The sequence below is a fragment of the Prunus mume genome, linkage group LG1, assembly GCF_029339155.1.
Source record: "Prunus mume cultivar Tortuosa linkage group LG1, ASM2933915v1, whole genome shotgun sequence".
Classification (NCBI taxonomy): Eukaryota; Viridiplantae; Streptophyta; class Magnoliopsida; order Rosales; family Rosaceae; genus Prunus; species Prunus mume.
Genome location: NC_142698.1, coordinates 9052962 through 9068955, shown reverse-complemented (window position 1 = coordinate 9068955; position 15994 = coordinate 9052962). Strand labels below are relative to the sequence as shown.

Genomic DNA, 15994 nt, shown 5'->3' with positions numbered 1-15994 from the left:
AACCCTTTTTTTAATATATATATATATATATATATTTTATTCCATTAGTAACCCAAATCAACGATTTAGATTAAATCCAAACTATTTTAACAGTAAAACAAAGATCCAAAGGTCAAAATAGTATTTTAAATTAATTTAAATAAGATCCAACCTAAAACTCACTCCAAATTCTATAAATACCTACCCATTTCATAAATAATCTACCAAAAATTATATTTGTGGAATATAAATTGTTCAAAAAATAAATAAATAAATTATGAAGTTATTTAAAAAGATTAAATGAAGAAAAATTATCCATTACAAAAATTAGACTTAAACCATTCTTAAATAATTTAATAAAGTTGCGGACTTAAAATTTGAATATGAAGGGTTGAGGGAAAAACGGTTTGAGTCTGGACAAAACTCAAATAGTTATTTTTTAGAGGGGGAAATTTAAATTTAGCTTCAAATGGGTTGGAGAAGGCCTTAAGAGAGAAAAAAATTGTTTAATTGAAGTCCAGTTAGGCCACAGAAATATATATGCTGGATTGAAAGGAGAAAAATCCTAATTTTCTATAATAAAAACTGGAAGCCCAGCCCAGTACTCCTCTAAGGAGCTTGGGCCCAATGAACTCATCCACGTTTTCAAGTTTCGTCTCGCAATCTCCCAAGCTTGGGGCCCAATTCCGCGTCCCATCTGCCTCGTGTATATATAAATTCCTCTCAGGCTCTTCCCCAAAACCCTAAGAAGCTGCCAGGAGATCCTTGAATTCGAGTGGTTTAGCAAGAGGACCATTTCTCTCATCTCGGCCGTGGCAGTGGAGCAAACATGAAGGTTTGTATATCCGTCTTATTTTCTCCGATCCCCAATTCTAATGCATTTCAGTCTTTCACCGATCAGCTTTCTGTTGTTTCAGTTTAACATTGCGAATCCCACCACTGGGTGCCAGAAGAAGCTCGAGATCGACGATGACGCTAAACTGTACGAAAACCCTACCTCTAATTCTCCTCCATTTCGTGTTTTGCTTACTTTCGGGAAAGGATACTATCAGCATTTGTTAGGCAATAAAGGTTGATAGATTTGGATCGATCTTATGAACTTGAGGTCTGTTTGGTTGCTGAGAAATTATTAGAAGAAAACGAAAATGGAATTTTGAGTTTAGGGTTGTGAGTTTATCGATTATAGCAATCATTTCATCTTAAGGAGATTGGAGAAGTTTTATTTTTCAAGTTAGCTATATGTTTGGTTAGCAATGTAGTGGATGGATTTAGGCGGCATGATTTGCATCTTCTTCGTATGAGTAACGATCATTTTATCTATCTGATGACTAGGAGGTCGGTGAGAAATAGAATTGCCTTCTGGGTTTATTTCATTACTTGATGAAAAAGGAATTTCTTTTGGTATTTCCACAATTACACCAAATGAATTGAGTACTTTAGAAAACGATGGAAAATTTTGGATGCATTTTATGAGAATAAAGATTACAAATGGAGTGAATGATTTGAAATTTTTACTTCAAATTGTCATGCTCATGAGTAAACTTGTGGTAACAATTCTTTTATTCATTTTAGTTAGTATGTAGCCTTCTATTAAGGTTTACTTTTTTGCACTATGTGCTTATGGATGAGTAGAAGGATTGCTCTGCAGTGTATTTCTTTATGGAATTCCAGCTGTGTCAGAACTTGTTCTGAATGTGCATTTTACCTTTTGCGTATTGACTAGGTTTTTCAAGAAATATTTGTGTACTGTGGTGATGCCATATGATTTTTTTATTTTTTATTTTTTATTTTTTTATATCTGATGTATATGTACTTCGTAAATACCAAGGAAATTAAGAATACTCTTGGATTATAAAGAGCGAATTGACCTCAAAGTGTTTTATAGTTGCTGGAAGTACATTTTCCAGTGACAGACGCATATCGTGTATTGTTAATTATGCTCACATGTTTTTATTTATGGTTTTACCAATTTCATTCTAGACTTTAGCTTGACATATCTTGCACTCAGTTTTTTTTTCTTTCTATTAACAGATTGTATCCTAAACAATGTTTTATTTAATGTATCTTAGATTATGACCACTAAACTCTTTGACATGCAGCCGTGCATTCTGGGACAAGAGGATCTCTCAAGAAGTCAATGGTGATGCCCTGGGCGAGGTATTTACCGTTTGCGAGATTTGATTTTAGTCATCTTACAATGGAGTACTCATTACAGTTTTTTTCCTTCTTTTACAGGAGTTCAAGGGCTATGTATTTAAAATTATGGGAGGCTGTGACAAGCAAGGCTTTCCTATGAAGCAAGGAGTGTTAACCCCAGGCCGTGTTCGCCTTTTGCTCCATAGAGGTATGTTATAATGTATCAATTTGTGTCTGAGAGATAGCGGCATTTGATTTTGAGTTCCTGTTGTAGTACCTAATATTAGTTTTCTCTCGGCTCAACACTTTCGGGCAATGAAACTGATTGATGCATATTGTTTATTTAGGTACACCGTGCTTCCGTGGATATGGAAGGAGGAATGGAGAGCGAAGAAGGAAGTCTGTTCGTGGATGTATTGTCAGTCCAGACCTGTCTGTATTGAACTTGGTTATTGTTAAGAAAGGTGACAATGACCTTCCTGGACTTACTGATGTTGAAAAGCCAAGAATGAGAGGTCCAAAAAGGGCATCAAAGATCCGGAAACTATTTAACCTCACCAAGGATGATGATGTGAGGAAGTATGTCAACACCTACCGCAGAACATTTACAAGCAAAACTGGTGGGTTATATTTTCGGTCTTTAAAATTTTGTTTTCACACAACAGAAATATGAAAAAGATACTCTGCTAGAATATTAGTCACCACGCAGTGATGAAATTTCCATTTAAGTTTGTTGTGAGTCTCGGCCCTTGAGATAAAATACCCACTTTAATGGTTTGCAGGCAAAAAGTGCAGCAAAGCTCCCAAAATTCAGAGACTGGTTACTCCATTGACTTTACAGAGGAAGCGAGCAAGGATCGCAGAGAAGAAGAAGAGAGTTGCAAAGGCGAAGTCTGAGGCAGCAGAGTATCAAAAGCTCCTTGCTTCCCGGTTGAAGGAGCAGCGTGATCGACGCAGTGAGAGCTTAGCCAAGAGGAGATCGAGACTTTCTGGTGCGTCTAAGCCATCTGCTGCTTAGGTCTCTGAAACAAATTTTGATCTTTTAGTCAATGAGTTAGTGAGCAAATGAGCATCATAGATGGTTTAATGTATTTTTGATTGCTTACATTGAGCTTTCATGATTTTATTATGGATGTCGAACATGTTGAGTGGTTGACATTTCAAATTTTGATTTCGCTTTTAATGTTGGAATTTATTGGTGGTATACCTTCTCCCTCTCTCTCCCTGTTCTGCAATTCTCACTTATTCTCAATTTCGTATGACGAGAGAAGCCTAAATTTATAGCATACTACACCATCTCGAAAACCTTTGCATTTAGCATCGGTGCAGTTTTACGCATTTAAACTAATACTAGCTATTAGATTAATCTAATGAATTTTATTAAGTCCACATTAGCATAATTGTACTAACATAAATAAAACTCACAATTTGTACCTTACTCTTTGTATCCAACTTTTGTAATATAAATAAATAAAAAATGTCTCATCAAACATGAACACCCCTCCCGACCCAGGCCCCTTACCAACCCCACTGACAGCCACCCATGGTTCTATGTATTCTTAATTTTGGATGACTGACTCTCAACAAGGCCTACGGATTGAAGTCCTTCATCGTTAGGAATCTCTCCCAACTCCAGAACCACCCTCGAGTGATAATCCCGTTCTACAACTAGGGAACAATTTTATCAAATCTTGATCACGAATTCTTCGCCACAAGTACTGCAATTGACATCTTATATATGCCTACCAATTATAGGACCAAGTGAGCGGCGGCCCTGGCTGGCTAGGGGGCTGGATCGCGTTGTTGCTTGTTGGAACTTTTTTTTAATTTTTGAATTTATTTCATTAGTATTGGCTAAGGTGCAAATGGTGAGTGAGTTTGAGGTTAATAAATGCACCGATGCTAAATGTAGAGACTTGGAAACTTCGGAATTCCATGCTGAATGATGCGAGCGCAACGTTGAAAATTCAATTGAGGAACATTGGTTTGAATTTTCATGAACGCATTGGTTTTGGAATTAACCTTTTGAAAAGGCGGCATGAACAATAAACCAAGAGTGCAGAATATTAGATGGATTGGGCCTGATTAGGAAAAACAAAAAAGTTTTAAGGATTCCATTAAAAACCAACCACAAAAAAGAAGAAAAAGAAAAAAAAAAAAAAAAAAAAGTGACCATAAAGATAAAATATAGTAAATTCCAATGATGGGTTTTTATTCTAACATCATCATGCCCTCTCAAAGACAGGTACGTGGGGTTACAGGATGACGACTGTTAACCACCCTGCAATTTCTTCTCACCTCACCTTGCTGCTCAACCTGCAAGTCACCCATCTTTATCATCCCCTCAACAAAGGCCTTGAAAAACTCATGTTGGTCCCTGCTAAACAGTTGAACAAATGCCCTAGTCTCTGGAAATGTGAAAAGTGTTTGATCTGAATTCAGAAACCCTCTCCCTGCAACCAAGTCCTTGAAGTACTGGTTATCGAACACTACCGGTGTAGCGTCAAGGTCTCCAGTCACGTTTTGATCCACATTCAAAGGGCAGAGCTTGTTTAGCTTTTCTCTAAACTTTGGATCAAAGACAGGGTCTGGCCGGCCGGTGCCGGATTGGTTGTACAGCCTGAACATGATGGAGAAGCATCGAGCTTGGCCGATGGAATGTGAACCAGAAAGGGCAACAAGGTGTTTGACAGACAGATTGAATTTGCCAAACAGGTCAATGAGGAAGCTTGCGTTGGCTCTTGGACTTGGCATAACGTTGTCTGAGGCTTCTTGGCTGGCGCTTAAGCTATCCAATCTGCCTAACTTCACTTCCCAATCAGGTCCTCCTGTCTGATTAACACTAATTTTTTTAATTATGGAAACCATAAACAGAAAAGAATTATACGCTTTGCACTCAAACCAAGCCCATGTTGATTATTCATCACTTTTTTTTTTCATTTTATATCAACAGAGGGGGGTTTCGAATTCGGATCTCTTCGAATATTAGGAAGAGAAATTCCACTAAAAGAAGATGGAAGTATAGAGAAGAGAGTTTCATACCAATGCAACAGCATCTTTAGAGGCCATGATGATGATATCTGCACAAGAGACAATCCCAGGGCAGACCTTCTCCAAGGCTTCCTTGACTTCATCAACAACCTCATAAGATCTCAGTGAATTTATGTTTGCAAGGGCGAGTTTTTCCCCAAGCATTGTTGGTGTGTCATCAAGCAACAATGAAGCATCACAACCCTATGATTTTTTTACCAAAGAGGGAACCAATTAATTAGTTGTTGAAGAACAGCTTATAAGGAAACGCAGGATTGTAATTTTTATATATAGTTCACTTACATTAACAAAGCAATCATGGAATTGGAAGCGCATGACAGAAGCAAGGCTCCGGGGCTCTCGGATCAGAGCCTTCTTCATGACATGTCGAACCTCAGCTTCGGCTTCCGGGCACGATTCTGAGTAGTAATGAGGCCGGAGTTGTGCACCGGCAGCGCTGACTATTATGTGGAGGAGGAAGAGTGAAAAGAGGGGAGACATTGAATTTTTGAGACAATTCTCACTACTCGGTAGGTGTGTATATGAGTTGGTGAAGTTTGGAGTTCCGTTTGAGGGTTTTTAAGCTTGTTTGATGCCTCTGTGCATGTACAGAAACAGTGGGTGTGTGAAATGATTCTTTCCCTTTTTTTCTCTCTCTCTTTTTTGTTTTTAGTGATATGGGGTAAGTTTTGAGACAAAGGCGATAGTATTGGATTACCTGTTGCATCCCTATTTTTCAATACAGTACTATCGCCTTTGAGTTATAGGAGGAAGCTTCATTTGCGCTATTCACTTGTATTCGTACAATCTTAGAGCATCTCCAATGGCGGGTTATATAATGAGGTGTATATTAAATATATATTATTTATAATTGGAATCACATGTACTGGGGATATGTAAACTATTGTAAATTTGCATTACAACCGTGAGATGCAAATTTAGATGCACATTTGCATCCTTTTTTACATCTCTTGCAGGTGAGACCTACATAAGAAAGAGTGAGAAAAGGTGGACAAAAGTGAGCAAAATCAGTCACGTTTTCATTCATTTGGAATCTGGGCTCTTCTACTTCATTTTTATTTACTTATTTTGTTATTATTTTTCCCTCTCTTTTCTTTTTTTATTCCCTATATATATTTAGATTTACATATTCCCCATTATAACAAAAACCACATTTATAACCCCTGGAGGTGTAAAGGGAATGTAAAAGTGGAGAAATTATAAAATGATACGGTATCACCACGTCATCTGGTGATACTTCCATTCAAAATGCTCTATGTGTATTATTTTTTAAAGAAAAATTAATTATTTATACAGCTGGATTTAAAAATCTAATTTTATAATTTAAAACCATAAAAATAAAACTAAAATGAAAAAACTCATTAATAATAAAAATTCCCAACAACCACTTCCCTGAGCTCGACGACCAAGCCTCTGCCTGCCCACTTTCTGCCATGGCTCTTGTCTTTCTTTCATTTTTCCAATCTTTCTCTCTTTCTCCCTCTCCATCCCTCCTCTCTATTATGGATATTCTCTCTATGATGGCTTTAGGGTTCAAAAAATTTAGATTGAAGATTTGTTTAGGGTGGGTTTATAGTCTTTGAGAAATTATTTGATTTCATATGCGAAGGTCAAAAAGTTTAAAAGTTTTTGAGGAATTTGATTAGCTTCAAAGACCTACAAGGTATATGGCCATTGAGATTATCAACAAGAAAAGCAAATTTTATAGTAGGTGAATAGGAATCCAATCTTGGTTGCATACCTTTCTATGTATGAATAGCCGAATCAATTATTTTTTTTCTAATGATTGTGAAAGTGGAATTATCCATGTGTTGGGGTGTCCTCAAATTCACATAGAGAATGAGGCAGTAGTCATGGAAGATAGTGGTGGGGGATCACTGTGGATGAAGGGGGTGGTTTTTTTATTTATTTCTAAAGGTTTTTAAAAATCATTTTAATTTTATTTTAAAAGTAAATATGAGTGTTGGATCCAGTTGTCAAAAAATAATACATGTGGCGAATTTTGAATGGAAGTATCACAAACTGACGTGATGATATCGTACAATTCTATAATTTCTCGTAAAGAGAAGTGGCTTCACACCCACAAAAATACACCATCTACTGTGGATGCTCTTATTAAAGAACATATATAACATTGTCATTTAAATTACGTGAAAAGAAAATTACATGAAATGTTATTTTGGCTCTTCACTTGTATTCGTGCACTATTATAAAGGAGTGTAGATAACAACCGCGGTGTTATTTACACTTCTCGGTAGACATTCAAAAGGAGATTACACATAACTCCCTATAATGGTTATTTGACTTATTTTCAAAAGATGTTATGTATTAATCCATTTCTTTGCTTTACCAAATCCCAACACATACAGCCCGGCCAGTATTGTGGAATAGATTAAAACAAATATTAACAGCCATCAATGTCTGCAATTAATATTGCATGAAGAAAGAGCAAAGCCAGCTCAATTTTATGCTAAATCTTGTAATATACAAATCCCCATATGTCTTTTATTTGCTCACTTCTATGTTGAAAGGAATACATAGTACCTTCGACTTCCTCATGATGTGTTACTTTTTTCACATTTAAAATAAAATAATATCTTTATATAGACGTGAATTAGGTAAATTTTTATTAAATTAAGTTTGAACTATTTTTCCGTAACTATTGCTTGTATATATAAAAATGTCTTTAATATATATATATATATAAAGCAAAAGGTAGAGAACAGCGAAACATTCAAAATATCAAAAAATGCCCTTGGTTAATTCAAACATTAAAGAATTGAAATTATTAATTAAATGAGAATAATTTGGTAAATTCACCTATTTTTTCATATTAAAACAAAATTAGATAATAGGTCATATTTTTATGGAATATAATTATCCATTATTTTTTTTAATTTTTAATTTTTTTATTTAAAAAAAAGGCCTTTTGCAGGTGCGGAAGCCCGTGCGGAGAGGGTAGTACATTTAAAAAAAATTAACTTTTGTTTGCTCATATTAAATGTCTTTAATAGCCTTACTGGCCTTCATCTACCAATGAATTCTTTTCATCTCCCCTTATTCTCTTCCCACGGCAGATCCACGACGCCTAGGTGGCCGGGTTTTGTTCTCCGGCCTCAAAGGCACTACAACATCCATCACTCTCTTCTGCACAGTAACTCTCTCTATCTTGACCACAACATCCATATTCTCCTTGCGTATAAACTTGATAGATCCTTTTGTTTTGTTTGTTCGTTTTGGTCAACGCTAAGAATAAAACCTAGTGGCTTGAGAATAACCCTTTAACCGGCCCAAGAGATAAATATTATTCTTCAGTTTACCCAATTGGTCATGATGAGACCTTTCTATGTACATTTGAGATTTGACCCTTAACACCTTTTTCCCAACCGAAATAGGCCGAAAGGAAGCCATGGACATTGAATATTGAACAACTTACTAAACTATATCTAAGAACTAAAGTTGTAGAATTCTATTCTAGATTCTAGATTAATATTGTAAATCATCCAAGCCATCAGTCCAAAAACATAAAAAAAATGTTTGTTTGTCTGTCGATGTGGTGGCCCGTGGATTGAATGAACCCATATGCTACAAGTGCCCTAGTTTCATGCAGGACCCCAAATACCAAGAAAGACTTCCATGTCACAGGAATAACACTATTTTGCTATCCCCGATCAATAATGTTATGACACTCATGATAATACTTTCACGTGATATAGCATTATTGACCAAAAATAGTGAAATAGTGTTATCCCTATTGCAACTAAGTTTTTCTCCGAAATACCAAATAAATGGAGGTCCCCTCCTCCATTCACATTCACCAAGGCTGATCAGACCAAAATTTCAACGGTCAGAATTTGCATGAACCTTTGATATATAGACAGCCATTGTCAGAAACAGTTTCTGATCGTGCTGCAATTACAAACTTCTTTAACAACAGTTTCTCATAGTGAGCTCACATAGTTCTTTTTGTTGAATATGAATGTTATAGTGTGATTTAAACTAAAAGTTTGCCACCCACCCTTTGTGGTTGGGGGACCCTACTTACCTGATGATAAGGAGTGTGTTTTGTGCGACTTCACCCACCAATGCCAAGGTGAACCGCTCAAGAACATCATGTCTCATCTGAGAAGATTTTAATCAAACAATTCATTATTTTAATGTCCTATTTAGTTACAAGCTCACGCTACCTATATATAAAAGACATTAAAAAAAATTATTGAGTTGAAAGGAAGTTCTTATATTTGACCAAACGGGGCACACAGAATCACTGGGAGTGATCCATCAAAAACTGATATTATAATTTATCCAATCAAAACAGCAATATTCACGAGCTTTCAACATTTATGGATATCTCACTTCAAATAATTGTGGTTTGTTTTTTCCCTGTAGTGCATATTGTTCCATTTTCAAGAATAGATGAATAGGGTGCTCATCTCCAAGAGCATTTGACCCCAAAGTGGATGATTATCAATCAATCACTTTTTCCTATTTTCTATTATTTGTTATCTTTCTTCTTCTTCTCTTTTGCCAAATTTATGTGTTATCTTTCTATGGATGGAAATTGAGACCCTTATCTTTCTCTTCAAAAAATTATATTTAATATGATAGTAAGGTATAGCTCAGTTGGTTGAGCTCTTACACTTTCACTTCACTCAAGTGGGCAGAGAAGTTCAAAACCTCCAAACATCCAATGAATATTTATATAAACTCCCTCCCTTAATTTCTTGTACTCAAAATAAATATATTTATAAATATACCATGATCATAATACTAGATTACTAATTGTGAGATTGGTATGCAAGACTAATTTCTATATCATTAATTCATTTATGACACAAAATGGGGACACATGGGGACACATGAGGGACACAAAATGAGACATGTAAAGCGCCACTATATATATGAGTTGCAAGAACTTACATTTAAATGACACTAAATTTTATAGTTTAAAAAAATTTCTTCCTAAAAAATTTCTCCAAATGAGGCTTGGAATTTTTAGTGTGAAGTACATCAATGAAGGATGTACTTCAGAGCAAAAAAGCACTCTTCTCAAATATACAATGGAATACCAAAAATTTACATGCTTTTGATAATTGATAGTATTTGATCTGTAGTTAAAAATGCATGATAAGGGTGGCACTGTCAAACATGTATGATTTTTTTCTAGGCCTGGCATTTTAGACCAAAAAAAAAAAAACGAAAAACTGCAAATATTGATCGAGGTTTTACCACATTTAAATTAATTTATCACGAGAACCCATCACAACATGTGGTTTATAAAACCGACCGCAATAAGTCTTTGCGGTTGCGGTTCCACATATTTAAATAATGGGGTATACCGCAAACCGCAATATAATGTAATTAATTATTTAAATGAATACTTATAATTATTTTATATTAACTAACAGAGGCCAGGACTTCATCATTTAGATGAATCTTTCTCTCTTCTTCTTTTCTTCTTTTTCTTTTTATTCTCTCTCTCTCTCTCTCTCTCTCTCTCTCTCTCTCTCTCTCATCTTCTTCCTCTTAGTGGGACTCGCCTAGGCTTTGAATGAATTATTAATGAAGTGTGTTCTCTGCCAATCTCTTGAAGTTCCCTCTATTGTTTTTTTTTTAATTTTTAAATATTAGCCTTGAAGAAATATCATTTGAATATTTAGTGAATTAATAAAACTTAATTAGTGAATAATTAAACTCGTATCTAGTAGGAACCTTGGTTTCAATTAGTATTGCGAACTCATCGGTTGTGTTGGTAATTTTGTTAAGTTGTTATTAGTGGGTTAGCCGAGATAATCTTTAGCTTGCAATCAACTATTTAGTTTATTAATTGTGCATTAGCAGGATTGTGGATTGTATTGGTTTATTTTTAATAATAAAGTTCATTCTCTTCGAATATGAGTTAAAGAATCATTGCTAATGATAATTTTTTTTGCTTATTTCATCAGTATTTTTAAGCATGAACTCTTTTTTTGTTGATAGAAAGTTCTGTAATGTTATGTTGTTCCCTATACCGACAATTGGCAACCGTAATATATCGACAATTGCAGTATACCATCATGTGGTATATCGTAATATATCAGTATGTTCATAGTTCGTCTTTTCACCATACCGCAATATATTGGTCGGTTTACAATTTCATTAAAAAGTTGCGGTAACCGAACCGCAACCACCCCTAATTTTTTCTATCTTTGTCAATTGTCAAAACATGTTTTCATAACTGACTTAATAGACCCAATACTCTTATATAAAAATAAATGGGTTTTGATTTTGAGGTCATTTATTCAAGTGAGTTTTTGACTACATGTGAAAGTTTATAAAAAAGTTCACATTTATGAAATTATGGTCTAAGTTTAGGCTAATAAAAAACTTTAAAAAGAGGATTGTTATCTCAAATGATTAAGAACATTTAAATCACCTTGACAATGTATGTATAAGGAAACCTCCCTCTCCCCTAATATCGTTTGTATAAAAAAAAACGAACATTTAAATCAACATACTCATTCTAAAAAGTACAATAATAATAACCATTTTCATATATTCCAACCGAATTAGACCATTTTTTTTTATTACATATAAGGGATAATGGGGGAGTGTGGAATCGAACCGGGACATGGAGTAAATGCTCTTAAGCACTTGAGCTACAAACCCCTTACAAATTAGACCAATTATGTGACAATGTTGGGAAGATGACTATTAACCACCCTGCAATTCTTTCGCACCTCCCCAGGCTGATCCACCTTCAAGTCACCCATCTTTAACATTCCCTCCACAAAGGCCTTAAAAAATACTCCTTGGTCAATGCTGAACTGCTTCACAAGTCCTCTAGTCTGTGGAAATGTATAAAGTGTTTGATCCGAATTCAGAAACCCTTTCCCTGAAACCAAGTCCTTGAAGTACTGGTTATCAAACACAACAGGTGAAGCATCAAGTCCTACGGTAACGTTTTGGTCCACATCTAAGGGACAAAGCTTGTTTAGCTTTTCTCTAAACTTTGGTTCAAAGGCAGGGTCTGGCCGGCCCGTGCTGGATTGGTTGTACAGCCGAGACATGATGGAGAAGCACCGAGCTTTGCCAATGGAGTGTGAGCCAGAAAGGGCAACAAGGTCTTTGACAGAGAGATCGAATTTGCCAAAGAGGTCTATGAGGAAGGTTGCATTGGACGTTGGACTTGGCATGACATCATCTGAGGCTTCTTGGCTTGCTGTCAAGCTATCCAATCTTCCTAACTTCACTTGCCAATCTGGTCCTCCAGTCTAATCAAGGAAAAATTAAGTTAGTACTAAAATAACACTTTTCTTTATACATTGTATTGGACTAGTACGTATATAGTAGAGTGTGCGTACTCGTCCAGTGGAATATGGTTCAATACAATGTTCGTACAAGTTCGTATTAACGTTGGCCTCAAAATAAGTCCATGTAATATTGATAAGAGAGTTTAATATACCAGGGCAACAGCATCTCTAGAAGCCATGATTATGACATCAGCGCAAGAAACAACTCCGGGACAGGCCTTCTCCAAGGCTGCCTTGGCTTCATCAATAACTTCATAAGATCTTAGTGAATTTATATTTGAGAGGCTGAGTTTTTCTCCTAGCATGGTCGGTGTGTCATCAAGTAACAAAGAAGCGTCACAACCCTAATATATATGAAGCATTAACAAATCAATTGTTAAAGAATAAAGACTATAAGGAAATATAAAATTTTACTTTGTATATGTAGTTTTATTTACATTAACAAAGCAATCATGGAATTGGAAGCGCATGATTGAAGCAAGACTCCGGGGATCTCTGGTGAAAGCCTTCTTCATGACATCTCGGACTATGGCTTCGGCTTTTGGGCACGTTCTCAAGTAATAACCAGGGTGGAGTTGGGTGGCGGACGCGGTTACTATGTGTAGGAGGAAGAGTGAAACAAGAGGAGACATTGAGAATTTTTTGAGGCACTAGTTGCTAGTGAGAAGGTGAGGATGAAATTGAATTGGTGCACTTCAAGTTGTGTATGGGGGGTTTTTAAAGTCGTGGGATGCCCTCATGTGCATGTATAGAAATCAATAGAAGCAATGGATGTGAAATGGTTCTTTCGCGCTTCTCACAAAAATCAAGAGTTGTTCTTTCCCTCTGTCTTTTTCTGATTTTTGGCAAGATGGAATGCAATTAATTTCAAACAGTTGAGTTTGGTATAATTAGAGATGTTTTGATTTTGCTCCTAAAAAAGCCACTGTTCTTCCTCCCCTTTCCCCTATTCTCTTCTCCCTCTCCTCCCCTCATTTTCATAAACAAAAGGTTTTTCCTATTTGTCTTCGTTTTGTTATGATTTTCTTCCAATCATCACAGGCAGCTCCGTCTCGCGTCGGATCTCCACCTGCATTTCTATGTTGAATCTCTACCACCATCATTTTTGCGGTTTATTTATGTTCAGAATAAGTCATAGAGACTCTTTTGGTTTTCTGTGTAGTTTTCACATCTCCTTTGTGAGAGATTTTCACCTCTCCTTTGTGAGAGATTTTTACCTCTCCTTTGTGAGAGCTTTTCATCTCTCATTTGTGAGAGCTTTATTCGTATTGTTATGACTTTGTTTTTAAAAGCTTTATCTTTTTTTATTATTTTGAGTTTGCAATCTTAGTTGGGATGCATATGCAAGAGTTTCTTCAATCTTGCGTGATTATTAGTGGAAGCGCATCAGATTATCTTAATTTTGATGTTAGACCGCTCTGCTATTGTAATGGCCCTTTGTAGCTAGTTTGCATTGGTCCTTTGTGGCTAGTAACTTTTTTTGCTGAATTAAGAATGCAATCCTATAATTTCTATATATGAAAAAAAGAGATGTTTTGATTTTGATGGCCATTATTATTTTGACTATTTATGGGTTCAAACAAATATTGATAAGCCATTTGAAGTCTGCACTGCACGAAGTGCCAGCCACCTCACTCTTATGTTGATTAAAGAAACATATACGTTCAATATGAGAACAAAAAAGTAGAAATTCAAGAAAAACACATGTGATGTGGGGATCTTAAGTTTATGTATTTAGAGATTGTGCATTTACCCAGAACTTTATAAATTGTGGGAAGTTATAGAAACTAAATATAACTTAGAGTACGACATATTATAGGAAACTCTGGCCTACTCATGCTAGACATTTTAGTTTTTGCACTCTAGAAAAGCAATGAATGTTTATATCATACTGGTTAAGTTTGATTTGCAAGTAGTAGTAAATGACTTAAAGAATGGTGAGGAAGAGTCATTGGTATCAAATGGGCATCTCATTGACGATATTAAGAGGAGTCTGCAACAATTTGATGATGTTAATTACTGTTTCATTCGGTCTAAGGAGGTGCAATCAAGTAGCTCATCTTCTAACACTTAATTGTATAATTCTATTGCAATTTGGATTGAAGAGGTTCCTCTTTGGCTGGAGCCAATTGTACAAGATGATATTGTTGTATGCATCCTCTTAATTGTTATCAATGAATTCCTTTTCAAAAGAAGAAAAGAAAAAAAAGCAATGAATGTATATCATGTAAGACATGCTCATATTAAACATTCATGTATGTGTGCAAAAGTTTGTGGTTTGGAAGTGCAAATAAAACTTCCTTCTTTTTGGAGTTGATGTTCCCATGCCACTGTTATATTTTGCTTCTAATGATAAGCAATAGTTATTGTGGTCAGCCACTCCAAAAACGTTTATCTCACTGTTAATAGAGGGCCCTCTAAAAGCCGTCCTGGTGCCGTTGTTTCTCTACGAAAATAATGTGAATTTAGTTAGCGGCGGCTAATCCTGCATTTCATATTCAATGAACCAACTAGTGTCAAAGTTGCAAGGGCATAATACCAGAGAATAGGGGTCTCCCTCCAATCACATTCATAAGGCTGACAAGACTGAGAAGTACTAATATTGCAATTTTCAAAGGCCGTGATTCGCAGGGAGTTCAATTTTCCTATTATCAAATGCCTTGTGTCCACCCTGTTTTTTTTTCTAACTTTTTGATATGTGGCACACCACTTAAGAGCACTTTTAACTTAAGACATGCATCAACTATTGAGAAGAGTAATTATATTGGGTTAATATGGTGTGCAAAAATGCTCCCTCCTCACATCCCCAACCGCTACCCAGCCACCTCATCCCCTCCCAACCGTCAAAAGATCTTCTCTCTCTCTCTCTCTCCAATGGCGACCCCACCCTGCACCATCTCTCTAGTGAGGGTACATTTGAGAATTGAGCTCCTCTTTGTCCGAAGAGCAGAAAGAGTGGGGTGGGCACATGGCATTTGGTAAAAGGAAAAAGGTTACTGAAAAGGATAAATGGGTACAGTTGAATTGAAAAAGCTTCTTAAGTGCATACTGCAAACTTTCTTCAACTTGATAGCGAACACTCATAGATTCATTCATCATATGGAAATTTCGGTGTCATTTTCACAATTTTCAACTTATCTTATTGTCCGTCACTTACTTTTTCATAAATGAGATAAAGAAGGCTCAAACTTGAGATATCTTCCAACTTTAACTAGTAAGAGTCATTATAGACTGATAGCTAGTAAATCTCATCATTCACTTAAAAACACTTCTATACGTTATTCGACCAGTCATATTTGTTTCAAATTAAATTGTTAAAGTCTCATTAACAAACATTTGCCGTCTACACTTGCTTTGCTTAGGGTTTATCTCTTAAATATTACGGCAACCATACTAAGAAAAATACTCAAGTAAGAAGGCAAAAAGTGTTGTTTCAAAGTCCAATGAAAAACAACTCAAGCAATAAACTTAAAAGCTTCAAAAAGAATAGGGGCACACATAATAAAGAAAAGAAGAATGGGTTACAAAAGTTGAAA

The 15994-nt window shown here is 35.7% G+C and overlaps 3 protein-coding genes across 3 annotated transcripts; 1 reads left to right on the top strand and 2 right to left on the bottom strand.

Annotated features, from left to right (window-relative positions):
- The first annotated feature begins 659 nt into the window (after window positions 1-659).
- On the top strand, window positions 660-3319 carry LOC103333920 (small ribosomal subunit protein eS6). The gene is made up of 6 exons (XM_008236838.3): window positions 660-814; window positions 897-961; window positions 2079-2136; window positions 2215-2323; window positions 2463-2735; window positions 2898-3319. The coding sequence occupies exons 1-6, from the start codon at window positions 809-811 to the stop codon at window positions 3131-3133; spliced, it is 747 nt and encodes a 248-aa protein (XP_008235060.1). The 5' UTR covers window positions 660-808; the 3' UTR covers window positions 3134-3319.
- A 971-nt stretch (window positions 3320-4290) lies between these two features.
- Window positions 4291-5705, bottom strand: LOC103333909 (peroxidase 17-like). Its single transcript, XM_008236827.3, has 3 exons — window positions 5449-5705; window positions 5158-5349; window positions 4291-4947 (listed from the first exon to the last, which is right to left on the bottom strand). Exons 1-3 carry the CDS (start codon window positions 5644-5646, stop codon window positions 4351-4353), a joined length of 987 nt encoding a protein of 328 aa, XP_008235049.2. The 5' UTR covers window positions 5647-5705; the 3' UTR covers window positions 4291-4350.
- A 5971-nt stretch (window positions 5706-11676) lies between these two features.
- On the bottom strand, window positions 11677-13139 carry LOC103333899 (peroxidase 17-like). The gene is made up of 3 exons (XM_008236817.2): window positions 12896-13139; window positions 12611-12802; window positions 11677-12419 (listed from the first exon to the last, which is right to left on the bottom strand). Exons 1-3 carry the CDS (start codon window positions 13088-13090, stop codon window positions 11832-11834), a joined length of 975 nt encoding a protein of 324 aa, XP_008235039.2. The 5' UTR covers window positions 13091-13139; the 3' UTR covers window positions 11677-11831.
- Window positions 13140-15994: the final 2855 nt, after the last annotated feature.

Coding starts and splice junctions, on each gene's coding strand:
- LOC103333920 (XM_008236838.3), top strand. Junction 2,324..2,462: donor TCGCCTTTTGCTCCATAGAG/GTATGTTATAAT, acceptor TTGTTTATTTAG/GTACACCGTGCTTCCGTGGA. Junction 2,736..2,897: donor AACATTTACAAGCAAAACTG/GTGGGTTATATT, acceptor AATGGTTTGCAG/GCAAAAAGTGCAGCAAAGCT.
- LOC103333909 (XM_008236827.3), bottom strand. CDS start 5,646: ATGTCTCCCCTCTTTTCACTCTTCCTCCTCCACATAATAGTCAGCGCT. Junction 5,350..5,448: donor TCCATGATTGCTTTGTTAAT/GTAAGTGAACTA, acceptor AAAAAATCATAG/GGTTGTGATGCTTCATTGTT. Junction 4,948..5,157: donor CTAAAGATGCTGTTGCATTG/GTATGAAACTCT, acceptor AGTGTTAATCAG/ACAGGAGGACCTGATTGGGA.
- LOC103333899 (XM_008236817.2), bottom strand. CDS start 13,090: ATGTCTCCTCTTGTTTCACTCTTCCTCCTACACATAGTAACCGCGTCC. Junction 12,803..12,895: donor TCCATGATTGCTTTGTTAAT/GTAAATAAAACT, acceptor CATATATATTAG/GGTTGTGACGCTTCTTTGTT. Junction 12,420..12,610: donor CTAGAGATGCTGTTGCCCTG/GTATATTAAACT, acceptor TTCCTTGATTAG/ACTGGAGGACCAGATTGGCA.